Raw genomic sequence first — 13,170 nt, forward strand, 5'->3', positions numbered from 1 at the left:
ATGATCGGGCTTTCACTGGGTTGGCAACTTCCAGGGAAAATGAAGTTGATATCAAATTGCCATTACAGCATCGAGCCTCGTCTCTGGGGATTTAAATGATGGAATCTCACTTGTTAACGGTTTGGCAGGACGTCATTCTTATGCAGAACAGCTCAAGAGAACCGAAGAAAGATTATAAGATACATATATACAAAGAAAGATCATATATATATATATGTATATAGATATGGACTTTTACAAAACCAGACTTGTAGCTAACCTCCAGCTAACTTCTTGAATAGTCACTTGCTGCAGTTGCCGAGACGTCTTTTCCATGCGGTACGTTTGTTTACCCTTCCCCCACCAGGGTCCTGTCAACACAACACGCCTCATGGGTAGAAAAAGGTCAAGGGGTCACTAATGTGTCCAGGAATTTGACCCCCCCCCCTTCACCCTGCAACACCAGCCGTGCTGCAGCTATAAGTTTGATGATTAGGCAAAACTGGGAGGAAACAGCGGAAATAATTTTTAGACAGTTCTAGGGGCCGTCGACTATTTTGTAAGCGATGAATTGGGTGAATTTGTTGAATGTGTTCAATACTTAAAACAAGCGTTCTGATTTTTCAGCTTCTTCAATGTGAATATTTTCTAATAGTCTCTTTGCTCCATATACAACAAAGAAATCAATAAAACTGAGTAATTGTGGTTTGTGGACAAAATGAGAACATCATCATTTCCAGGTTTGGCAAATGCCGATCAACATTTTTCAACATTTTCTGACATTTTACGGACCAAACAAGTACAAGTACAAGTAACTTTAAATATAAATAAATGTCCTTCACATTCAAACATTACATCCCATGTCTAGACTCTGCCAGTCTCAAATCACACTGATTACAAGCTATAATGTGAGAGTGAAGCACCAAAGGGAAGGAGACATGGGGCAATAGGACGGCGTGCTAATGAAAGTGTAGTGCATACATTTTAAACAATGTACAAATGTATGTCTAATTCAGTCTTATGAGTTCACACAGTGCTGATTAAGCCTATATCAGCTGCACTAACTCTCTCTGTGATGCCCTGAAGAGAAAGAGCGGCAACATTGGGCTAGTAAAGTGAGGGCTATGACTGAAAACTATCTATCTATCTATCTATCTATCTATCTATCTATCTATCTATCTATCTATCTATCTCTATCTATAGTGCACTTGTGTTACAGCTTCTAGACTTCTTAGATCCAGTGACCACAATCTTGATGATCACAACCAGTGACTCCCAAAGGCTGGGACAGGACCCACAGATGGTTCACGGGAGATTTTTTGGGGGTTCCCCATACTACTTTGCAGAATTTCCCTGACCTGTTATTTAAGATTTATGGTGTATATATATATACATATATATATATATATATATATGTGTTTAAATCATGTGCATAAAATCAAGTTTTAATTCATTTACCAAACATCTCCTTGGTCGTCTTTGAAAAGTGTGTTCCTCTGCTGTAAGTTAAGAAAACAGTGATCTCGTCAGCCCACATGTGAGTTCACTGTATCGCACATGAGCAAGTTACAGAAAGCACAAAGAATGCCGATGATAAATAAAACACGCTGATATACTTGTCTCTGTACATCTGTTCAAAATAATGGGAGTGAATTCCCCGGTGCTCTCCATGCAAGCAAGAGCCATATGCTGAAAAGGCAAAAAAAAAGTGTTTCTCATTAGTGGTTTCTTGAACTGGTTTAAAAAATCTGGAGAGGGCATGGGAGGAGCTGAGAAAGAAGATGCACGCAGACCGCAGCATTCATTCCAGTGTGATATGATAAGCACAAAAACGTCACACTGGCTTCCCATTGAACTCCAAGCTGCTAAATGTTTCTGCTGAAACAGTAGGACATCTCTAATCTTCGAGCGACCACGTGACCTCGACAGAGCGGGGGGCAGAGTCTTATCACACTCTGCCTTTCATCTGCCAAACGTACACCAGGGCTTTAAATGTCATGACTTTCCTAATAATGATCAGGTGCTCCTAAGCCCTCCCTTTAGTCAATTTGAAGACAAGCATCGCCACAAAACACAGAGCACACTTGAGTCAATAAGCACATTAAGAGATGGGGAAAGGAAAAAAAAAATTCAATTCTTGACTAATTTAATAGGGGATTTGGTGTTGCGGGTCAAGGGGGTGTAATCTAGGAGATTGCACACTGATTCACTTACGGAGTGGCTTGAAGGACAGCTTCTTCTTTCCCTCTTTGTGAGAGGGTCTCCCCCTGTGTAGCGCTGGATATCAGTGGTCTCGGCTCGTTCAGAACCCTCTATTTACAGTAACTGCTGCTTCATGGGAACCAGATGGAGATGAGCGGCGCAGCACATCAATAGCACAACAGCCTTCTGCTTCTTCTCCATGATTGAGAGTGTCATTCTGCGCTCTTTAACAATGACCTATTAATGAACAAACAACAGTCAATGAGTCGCTGCAACAAAAAAAAAAACTTACACTACTGCATCAGGAAATTAGCAAAGGCGGACTAATAAAAGCGCAGTGAATGGTGGAAGGCGACAGCAGTTCAGTGGCACTGTGCCATACTCGAGTCCCAGCAGATCACTTGTGGTAACAACAGCTTCATTTCGCTTTGGTTTTTGCATAGATTGTTTCTGTCTCTGTAAGACTGAAGAAGGACATGGCTGTGGCTTTAAAAAAAAAACACAACCCCACTGTAATAACCTGGAAAAACTGTGGTTGAGGATTCATTTATGGAGCCTCATTCAACACCAGGAACATCTGCCTGCTATTAGAAGCCCAGAAATTAAATAAAAAAAGTCAGTTTTATGCAATTTATACAGCATTCCATGTGTGAGATTGTGCTGAGATTAGTGCTGACAAGTTGTCTGTCAACAGTACAGATGTCTTACATGTCTGCGGGGTATTTAGGTATTTAAGTATTCCATCTTTTTGGTTTTAACCCTTTAACACCTAAGCCTCAGCATTTTTTTTTAACGTTATTTAAACATAAAAGGGCCAGAACATGTCCTATGAGTAAGTCCATTTTTCCAGAATAACTTTCAATATCTGGCAGTTATTTACAATTTACTGCATGTTAAAATAGTATATCAACGTTTTAAAATGAAGAAAAACAAATTTTTCTTTTGAAAAAATACTGTAGTATTGTGCATGTCTTTGTCTCAATGTCCAAAAACGGGCCAAAAAATAGAAACTACGTACAGGCGTTTTTCCAACTGTCTCCTCACTGGTGACGAAGATGCTTCTCAGCTTTCAGAAACCGTTGGAATTTTTTCGATAGCACAAACCGTCTACGTTACACCCTGGTGTTAAAGCGGTTAAAAGTAAAGCCCAGGATGCGGGACATATTTAACAGTAAGCCACCAGGGGGCGAATCCACTGGTTGCAAAAAGAGCTTTGTTTAAATGGAAGTCTATGGGAAATATTAGCCTATTTCGCACTTGATTTATAACTTCAATAAACATTGTCTCTAGTTTCGGGCTTTGTAAATGATGTTCCCATTCAGGACCACACGGCGACTTAGTGATTAGTGCTGTTGCCTTGCGGTAAAAAGACCTGCGTTCTTGTTCTGATAATGTGGCCCTGCAATGTTCCCATTTCTTGGAATGATAAAACAACGGCACCTATGGATGCACAGTGTGTGATTGATAGACAGCTGGTGTCTGACATGGCGTCAAATTGCGAAAATCGAGGCTTCACAACAGCAGCATATTTTGAAATTGGAAGACTACGTTCATTTATTGTAAATAGTACATCTATTACTGCTAAATTCTAGACTTTTCCAAGACACACTGGGTTTCTTGAGCAGATGGCAATATCCCAGGTCCTACTAAGCAGGTATTGACAATTCCGTGTGCATACTGCATATCCTCACCACTCGAATACTAAATGAATCCTCCATATTTCCTTGATGTAATCTGCCCCCCCACTTCACTTTTTTTGAATAAACACACACACGCACACATGCTTGCAAAGAACACACATTAAGACGTCGTTTAAAATTCACATGAAGCAGGAGATGATGAATCCATTCCAATCGATGAAAACATGAATCCCCGCACATGAGTAATTGTCAAGCCCCTGTGAAATAATCGGAGCTCTCAACACTAATGGAAGCCCCGCACGTTCATTATTCAGCCCAGGAAACAGAGTGCTGCAAAGTGTCAAGGGACCCCTGAGTTATTGCTCATTGTGAATTAACCTTAGAATACAAGGGATGTGACAGAAGCCCGGTGCACTCTCTCCACCTCTGTCCCAATCCCTTAATGTCCCCTCTGCGTCTCCTTGTCCATCTGCACGGGCAGACAGGCACCACACAGAGAAGCCGAGATTGGATCACAGCTGCGGCGTGGTCAGACGGCCGGCGATGGGTGTACTGTGTCGCCGCAGACAGAATGACAGACGGCCCGAGTTCTCCTGTGTCACGGCAACGTTTGACCACGGACAGCCATGAGTGGTGGAGAAAAGCTTTCCCGGTGTTACAGCTCTCCCGGGACTGCTGTGGGATTTACGAGGAAAGCAGAGGGAGGAATGCAAAAGGGGGGGTGACGGTGGTGGGCTCAGAGTTCTACTGAGCTACAGATAACACATGGCAAGAAACAGATAGGTTTGATATAGGAACATGCCCACACTTGCTGCTGCTGCTGCTGCAGACTGAGTCGGTCATTACAGTTACACTGCACTCCCGCAAAGCAACAAACATCAGAGGGAATTCCAGCAATGCACTTAAGCTTTCTCCAATTCCCATGTCTAGACCCCTGCAAGACTCGAGTCTTACTGTTAACAGGCCATAAAGTGAAAGTGGATTAGCAAGGTCGAGGAGGCCGGAACAACGAGACGAGACGCTGGTGTAATGTAAAGTTGAATCAAGCTTGAAACTATATGTCAAATATTGTTAAACGGCTGGCATTAGCATTTAAGACAGACAATGTGATCACAATTCAAATGATCATCAGAGTGTTGGGTGCCAGGTTTCCGAAACGCAGGAACAAGGAGATGCACTTCTACCTGGTGTTACTCGGCGTTCATGCGTGTACATGTAAATGGAAGGAGAACTTGGCTTGTGTCAGGGGCTGCGGTACACCTGAGCAAGGTACCCACTCCCCATTGCTCATTGTGAAGTGGGCACTCTAAATTTAGCCCACATCTCATGTCCCAAGCCCAGATAAATTGGAGGGTTACATCAGGAAGGGCATCTGGCATAAAGATCTCTGCCAAATCAAATGTGCGTGTCATCTGCTGCGGCGACCCCTAGAGAGAGAGCAGCCCTAAAGCCAAAGACAAAAATAAAAATCTTAATCTCTGATGACACATCGTGGTCATTTTATGACTTCATACAATACATTTCTTCATAAACTGTAGCTTTAAGACACTAAAGAAACACTATTCTCTATATTCATCTCTACTAGGGCATATAAAGGGAGTATAAGTGCATTTATGGGAGTGTGCAATTCCTAAAGTCTAATTAGTTTAAAACAGCAGATGGGAGAAACTCCGCCTCCACAAAAGCCCTCTCTTTTCTCTATTTTATTAGAAAAGCGAGCTCTGCCAGGCACCACGAGCCTACACAAAACCCATTTTCTTCAGATCCTTGGAGAACTTCGAAATGCTTCTGTACTCGCACTCAACCCGAGGATTTCTCATTCCATCTGCACCGCCACTGCTGTCAGTCTGCGGCGCAGAATCAAACACAGGCTTTGAATTGGACAAATGATTCCGCTGATGGCGAATCGCCCTCAACGAGTCGGCTTTGCAGAGCAGGTGCGAGGGCACCGGGACACCTGCCTGTCTGCAAGTGATGTCTGTTTCTGAAGTGACTCGGTTTTTCCTGTACTCCTCTTTTCAGCCAATAACATAAAATGAATATCAGCATGGAGACAACAGCTGAAGAGCTGCGGGCGTTGAAAGCAAACATTAATGGACCTCCAGTTTAGTGGGTGTAATTGAGTATTCCTCTCTGTGGCTGTCTTATCAACTCAGGGAATTAAGCACGCCAGGATGTTGCTATAAAAATGACCCAATTTATTTGATTAGGAAACTGAGTTTCTAGATACAGTGCGTGAAAACATGAGTGGAATGATAAACGAGTGCGCGGAGATGCTAATGAGGAATAATTTAATGAGGCAGATATGAACAGAGGCGTCTGAGAGCAAGTATCTGAGATTGGGTTGAACAAAGGCCCTTAAATGAGGATGAAACAAGTCGGTGTGGACGTTGTTGTTCCTCAGGTGTGAGACAATGTACGGCAAGTGGGGTCTTCGTTAATACAAAACAAGTGCATTGACTGTCAAATACTGACTAAATTCAATTTATTATGAATTTAATCAGTGAGCAAATAATGTCTGCTGGTTTCACAGAGAGAAATATTGTTGAAAATAGCATAAAATTGCCTGTGTATGGAAATAAAATACATTATACACTTTGAAGAAAGAAGTCTTTACACCCACATTTTTGGGATGAGATCAGTCATTCATCATCTAACATCCCGTATCTCTTAGAAATGTCTGGTTTACATATTCAAAATAATATGAGGTGTTAAACAACAGTAAAAAGCAATTAAATAGCAGCTAAATAGAAGTTAAATGATTGTTTGTCATCTTGAAAAAGTAGGTCCCCAAAACACTGGTCCAGATTCAATAAGACAACTTATCAACATGCATATGGAAGTTAAATCATTTTTTGGTTATTATTTTAACAAATACCTCAGCAATGTTGTATTAGGCAAAGAAAATAATCTCATTTTATTTTTGTAATTAGTTGCATTTGTTTCCATTCAGTCTGGCTGCAGTCTATGACTCCCCCGCCAGGCCGTAATGCAGTTAACTCCAGTAGAGCTTTTTGCCTTCTGGTCTTCTGCTGGAAACACATGAGCGGTTAGATTGTTGTCGGGTGACTTATTTGGCCAGAAATATTCCAGGATTTGGAACAAATAATGCCTCATCTGTATTTTCCAGTGTCTTCAAGTCGAATGCATAAAGAGGAAAATGAATCCCTTGTCCAGCTGGTGGATGTGAAAACAACCGTAAAGAGGAAGAATATCCGGAGTTCTAATCCACTGCTGCACATTATTCCTATATCCACTTACAGTATGCTAATGTGCAGAGTTAAAAAACAACAACAATATGTGCCAACTATGAAACATTAGTATTATATTTGAGACGGATGTGGGGAAACTGAGTTAGTTAAAAAATGTGACATTATTTCTGCCGCAGGTCTCAATTACACAATCCTTGCTGCCTGCAGGCAGTCCTCTTAATACACACACACACTTGCACAGCTACCCTTGTTACCGACACCACAATTACCATCGCACTGTCACACGTTTTTGAGATCAATCACCATTTTAATTATGGGATGACATGAGTTTACAGTAAGAGTGCAGCAACTTCCATTTGGCCTGGCTTCATTTTGCAATATTTTTTATTTATGGCCTGTGCCAAAAACTGTACTATCCACTTTTAGGGGAAATGTTGTTCTACATAATCAATGTTATACAGGGGGAGACTCCAGAGAATGTGACAAATCATCTGCTGTCCTCTGTTCTACATTTGGAAGGGGTGTCTCAAAATGACTGGTGCGTCCCACTTTCACAAGAACCTCCAAAAACGAGGCGCTGCATCATTGGGAGCAGGCGTTGGTCAGTATTTATATTAGAAAAGGGTCCTAAGGAGGCAACAACAACAAGCATGCACACACAGAGACAAACTGGTTTTTATATTTTAGTGAGGACACACCATAGATATAATGCATAGAGCCATTTTTGTCACCTCTCCACCCAAATATAATTAATCTGAAGCTGCAAAAGCTATAACCTAGATAACATCATGTATAAAGATTTAAATATAAATATAGTCACTGAAGTTTGTTGCATTTGTGAAATTTAACAAAAAAGGAAGCTGTTGACAAAGGAAAACACACGCACACAAAAGACACTCTTGGCACATGCAGGCTTATTTTGAAATAAAAGACAGGGCCTATTTGTGTCGTTCCATTTTTATTATTTTCCTTTATTATTATTATTGTTAGTTTTATTAATAACTCCTGTACAGTACTTCTTATTAACATTTTGTACCATGTTATATTTTCTTTTAAAGCACCTGCTGCTATTTTTAGCAGAAATTTTGTTTTGATGAGCATCGTAAAGATCATTAAGAAAAGTCTAAGTCTATTATTTGTGGAAAATTGATAAAAAATTAAAAGTGACCCACTTCAAAATGGGATTTGATGTAGTTATACCGCTTGACAAAAACATGCTGGTATAAGTACGTGGATCCACATATGCACTTTGTGACTTCATTTAAGCTTTGGGAATGTCTTTCCATATTTGAAACACAGGTCTGTTGAGTTTGGGGAGGTTTTGAAATATCATATTAGACGCAGACATAGGATGCGACACATCATTTTAGTTGAGGAAATGTTAAAACACTATATTATTTATCACCTTGATCTCTTAATAAGAGGTGTGCACTTAAAAAGACAATTTTTTTTATCATTCAAAGCTCCTGGGAGCCACTGCAGAGGGGCTGAAGATCCACATGTGGCTCTAGAGCTGCCGACCCCTGTCACATCACAACCAAGTGACCCCACAAGGTCAAAATGTCCTCACAAAGACACGTTTGTAAAGGTTTTTTTGGGTGGACCTCACAAATACATGAATACACACACAGCACACACTCTCTCACACACAACGCGGTGCGGTGCACTTGCTCCGCTCTCGTTTGAACCCTCCTTCCTACGACCCGCCCACCATCTCGGGACTGGAGTCACGTGTCTCTCACCGCCTAGTGTCTCTGTGCGAACCAACGCCACCACACAAATCAAACTCACCCAGCGAACAGTGGACAGAGGCAGGGGGAAGAAGATGAGGAGAAACGGAGGGATGAGCGCGGACAGAAAGCACCGACCACGCCATGGAGCTGCAGTGAAGCAGGAGCAGCGGAGGATTTAAGCGCATTGGTGGTGATAAGAAGAAGAAGGAGAAAAAACAAAACCCCTCTTTGTTTCCCGCAGAGGAAGAATATGTCAAGACATGTGAACGGGACGGGAGATGAGATTCAAACTGTTTCCCTCTTCGTCTTGTGATCTGTGTCCGCCTGTGAGCCGCGGAGCCTCGGGTGTGCACGGGACAGGGGGCGCGCTACTCACAGCTCAGCTGTGGATGGAAAAAAAACGCTCCTTTGTGTGTTTTATTTGAATCTGGATCTGTGTGAATCTTCACTATGAGAGCTGTTTCTGCAAACTTGTTCGCTCTGCTCCTCCTGTGCGCGCTGGCGAGTGTGTTCTACGTGTGGAACCCGCTGGAGGAGCGTTTGGAGCGGCACAAGCGGAGGATCTCGGTGCCGGGCGGGGGCTCGTCTCTCCACACGGGTCTTCCAGCAGCGGACCTCTCCGCCAAAACTTTCCGGACATTGCTCGCCGTCCCTGCGGCACAAAGACCGCACTTGGGGGCCAGACTTGAGGCGCACAACCGCACCGTTCAAAGCGCATCTGCGGGAAGTCGACATTACCATGAGAATGGGGATAACAAGAGGTCAGAGCAGCGGGGAGGGCCGGTCAAGTTAGGCTCCCCGCTGGAGGATGGGGTGTTCTGGGGAGACTGGCTGGAAGACCTGCGCCCCGTGGTATTCACGGAGGAATATGCTCAGGAATGGCGAGAGAATGCGCGGACACACCGGGTCGTGAAGCTGGAGCCGGGATGCGGCAGGATTTCCAATCGGCTCGCCACTTTCGCAGACGGGACCAAAGCGTGCGTGCGCTACGGCATCAACGCGGATCAGGTGCAGGGAGAAACTTTGACTTATTATCTCGCCACTTTGCTCGGCATCACGAACCTGCCTCCCCTCGCTCTGTCCCAGCTGAACAGTGACAGTGAACAATGGGCGGCAGTGAGGACGCGGATAAATGGTTTACAGTGGAGCGACAGGGCCGTGGTTTCTCTCACAGAGTGGGTCTCCAACCTGACCGGTGTGGTCACACCTGCGCCGCTCAGGCAGGAGAGCGCCGGGCTGCGCCCTGTGCTGGAGGAGCTGCGGAACAAGACGACCGCGGAGCTGCTGGAGCTCATGCAGTGGACCGACCTGATCATACTGGACTACCTGAGCGCAAACTTCGACAGACTCGTGAGCAACCTGTTTAGCCTGCAGTGGGACTCGCGCGTCATGGAGCGCGACACCAACAACCTCCTGAAAACGCCGCGCGGGGACCTCGTCTTCATTGACAACGAGGCCGGACTCGTGCACGGCTTTCGGGTGTTGAACATGTGGGAGAAATATCACAGCACGGTGCTGAGCTCCGTGTGTGTGTTCAGAAAAAGGACCACGCAGCGCGTGGCGGAGCTGCACAGGCGCAGAGACTCGAGGCGCAGGCTGCTGGAGCTTTACAGAGACAGCGAGCCTTTGTCTGTGGAATTGGGATTTCTCTCGGACGAGCACGCAGCCGTCCTCCAGGACAGGATAGACAGATTATACAAACACATTTTGCATTGCAAAGGCAAGTACAGCGAGCTGTCACCATCGCAGTCGGCACAGTAATAACGAGCTCTGCACACCTGTGTTCAACCGACGCGCGTCACAAAGACTGTCTTCAACATCCAGCTCAACTACCTCTTGTGAATAGAATGTGTTGTCTACTTCATGACTAAGTATATGAAACACGTTTCTAAGCCCCCCCTGCACAGATTGTCACTGTTTGCCTCGAGGAGAGGAATGCTTAAAGGGTTAGTTCACATATTTGTTTCAGGTGGGGGTTAAATATGGCACTTCTGCACAGTCAGTGTGTTACATACAGTAGACAGCAGTTAGCATGCTACCTGTATGGAGGAGGAGACCGCAACATGCTTTTCACACGTTTCCATCACGGTTCGGTTTGGCACAGTACGGTTTGGAATGGGTTCAGGCTTGCGTTTGGACTGAGAACAGCACCTTTACTTGGGTGTGGCACAACAGACAAAGGCACAGTCTGTGTCGACCATGATGGCTGCTGTTTGCTGGCCTCATTTTCTTCTTCTTTTCCCCTTTTTCAGTGGCTGTTTAAAATTGCCTCGACTTCCATGGGATATTTACACCGAGTGACATGTTTCTATCGCCTAATAAGTGGACAGTCGTGGGTGCTAGCCAGTCTAGCTCCTTGATGACCTTTACGTACCGTTTTACTCAGGTACCCTAAGGGAAACATGTTAAAATGGTTATTTTGGTACGATTCCTAATAGAAACACAAAAAAAATAAATAAATGTACCACACTGAACCAAACCGAAATGTTCCACTCAATGGGAACACAGCAAATGTGTTGTTAAAGGCCCAACTATAAATGATTATACATTTCTCCTTTAATGGTGAACATGCTATTTGCATTACTGGATCATTTGCATTTGGTTAAGTAAATAGAGCCACTGACTGCTCACCTGGGACCAGTGCTGTAGCTAACCATCCATCCTTGCTCCCCTCTCCTTCTTCGCCTGGTCTCAGTGGCTCCAGATGCACACAAACAATGGAAGAATCCCTCAATGGCAAATTGACTTTCACGACATCTGAGTCTAAATATTTCAATGCTAAGCAGGATTCTGCACCTCTTTGCCTCGACTTTGTATGTACAATTTCATTACGCGATAAATGTCGCGCTGTATTTGGTGTGAACGCACCTTTTCCTGTACGACAGCCGATTCGCTGCGCCGTAACGCGGCTTATGCACGTGGGAATACGTTGTGAAAATACTGCGCCCGAGAAGAGGGCTCACTGACAGCATGATGAAGCAGTTAGAGCACGTTTGATATTTTCCTTTTCTTTTCACAGGGCTAACGCTAACGTTTTCTCAGCTGTCCCCGCGCTGACATTAAACAATGTATAAATCCTAACTTGCGGTTCTCCCTCTCCAAACGGACAGTGTGCTGAATGCTGTGTGATGGATGTAACACACTGACTACACATGAGTACCGCATATATTTAAAAAACCTGAACTGTCTCTTTAAGGTCATTAGCTCTGGTCTTACCTTACTCCACTGACTCTTACCTGAATAGAAATTAATGTAAAGAGTGTATTTGTGACTTGAGTATCATAACGCAGCCCTTCATTTGTTTTTTTTTTTTTGTTTTCCTTGTTTCTGGTAATCCTACAGCTAAACTCTTAAGCCTTAACATTACGTTAATTCTGGAATTATTTTGCGTTCACATTACCAGGCTGACGGTTTTTAAAGGGCTGTGTGGACACAGAGGATCAAGTTGTCGGTTTCAAATAAGGCTTTTGTCAGTCCTACATCCTATACTGTATATATATATATATATATATATATATATATATCTAACACGTGGCCATGGGAAACCATGTGGCGTCAATGACCTGCACCAGGTGAACCATCAAATCTGATGTCTGTTGAAGTTGGGGGACTTGGACAACGTGTCTGGTAATGTGAATGTGGCTTCGACGTCTGACATCTGGCTCGCATTTTATAGAAAAGAAAAGGAAAAAGAAAAAAAGTATTTTGCACAGCACCTTGTTACAGCAGCACCTGCACTCTTGTAATTGTGTTTGGATCGCATATTCGGCCTTAAAGTCAGTCACAGGTGTATACGACTATTGTACATTGTTGTAAATACGTGACCTGTTTTGGATATTTGATGCTCCGCTAATTTAACTTGCATTGTAACATTCCAAAATGTGTCTTTTTTTTTTGATAAATACACTGTAATTTAATTTAACCGATGAGCACTTTGTCTGTGTTTTTTTTTGTTTTTCATGCAGTTTGTGCTTTACTCCCTTAAGAGGATATCACATATTTACCTAGTTCCTGGAGGGAGGCTGGGAATTCTTTGCCCATTACAGTCAGTGCTCTCATTGCTCTGTAGAAATATCTTGTGCTGGCACGCTGTTCCCCAGGAGCCGGTCTGTCAGCCACAGGCGTGTGTAATCCCCAGTTATAATCGCACCCAAAGTGATGAATCGACGGGAGACAACTGACAGGGTTTTATTATTCCAAATTGTCCACCTTTTCAGACCTAATGGACACATTTCAGAATATTTGTCACTCTAGTACTATAACAGTCAATTTACAGCCAAGGCTAAATGGTTTATTGGCTCAATCTGTTCAAACGAAACCTCCCTCAGTGTGGGTGTCTGAGAGGCCAAACCTGCAATTAATGAGAGCTGCTCTCTCCAAGGACAAGTCCTATTTTTACTTTTT

At 43.6% G+C, this 13,170-nt stretch overlaps 2 protein-coding genes across 2 annotated transcripts in view; one reads left to right on the top strand and one right to left on the bottom strand.

Moving 5' to 3' along the window:
* The window catches only part of pamr1b (peptidase domain containing associated with muscle regeneration 1b), an 80,065-nt gene that overhangs the window by 40,098 nt on the left and 26,797 nt on the right, over positions 1-13,170 (bottom strand). The gene's annotated exons all lie outside the window — the stretch shown is intronic.
* Positions 8,833-12,692, top strand: fjx1 (four-jointed box kinase 1). The gene has a single exon (XM_058644333.1). The coding sequence runs from the start codon at positions 9,217-9,219 to the stop codon at positions 10,525-10,527; it is 1,311 nt and encodes a 436-aa protein (XP_058500316.1). The 5' UTR covers positions 8,833-9,216; the 3' UTR covers positions 10,528-12,692.

Source organism: Solea solea, chromosome 12, assembly GCF_958295425.1.
Source record: "Solea solea chromosome 12, fSolSol10.1, whole genome shotgun sequence".
Taxonomy (NCBI): domain Eukaryota; kingdom Metazoa; phylum Chordata; class Actinopteri; order Pleuronectiformes; family Soleidae; genus Solea; species Solea solea.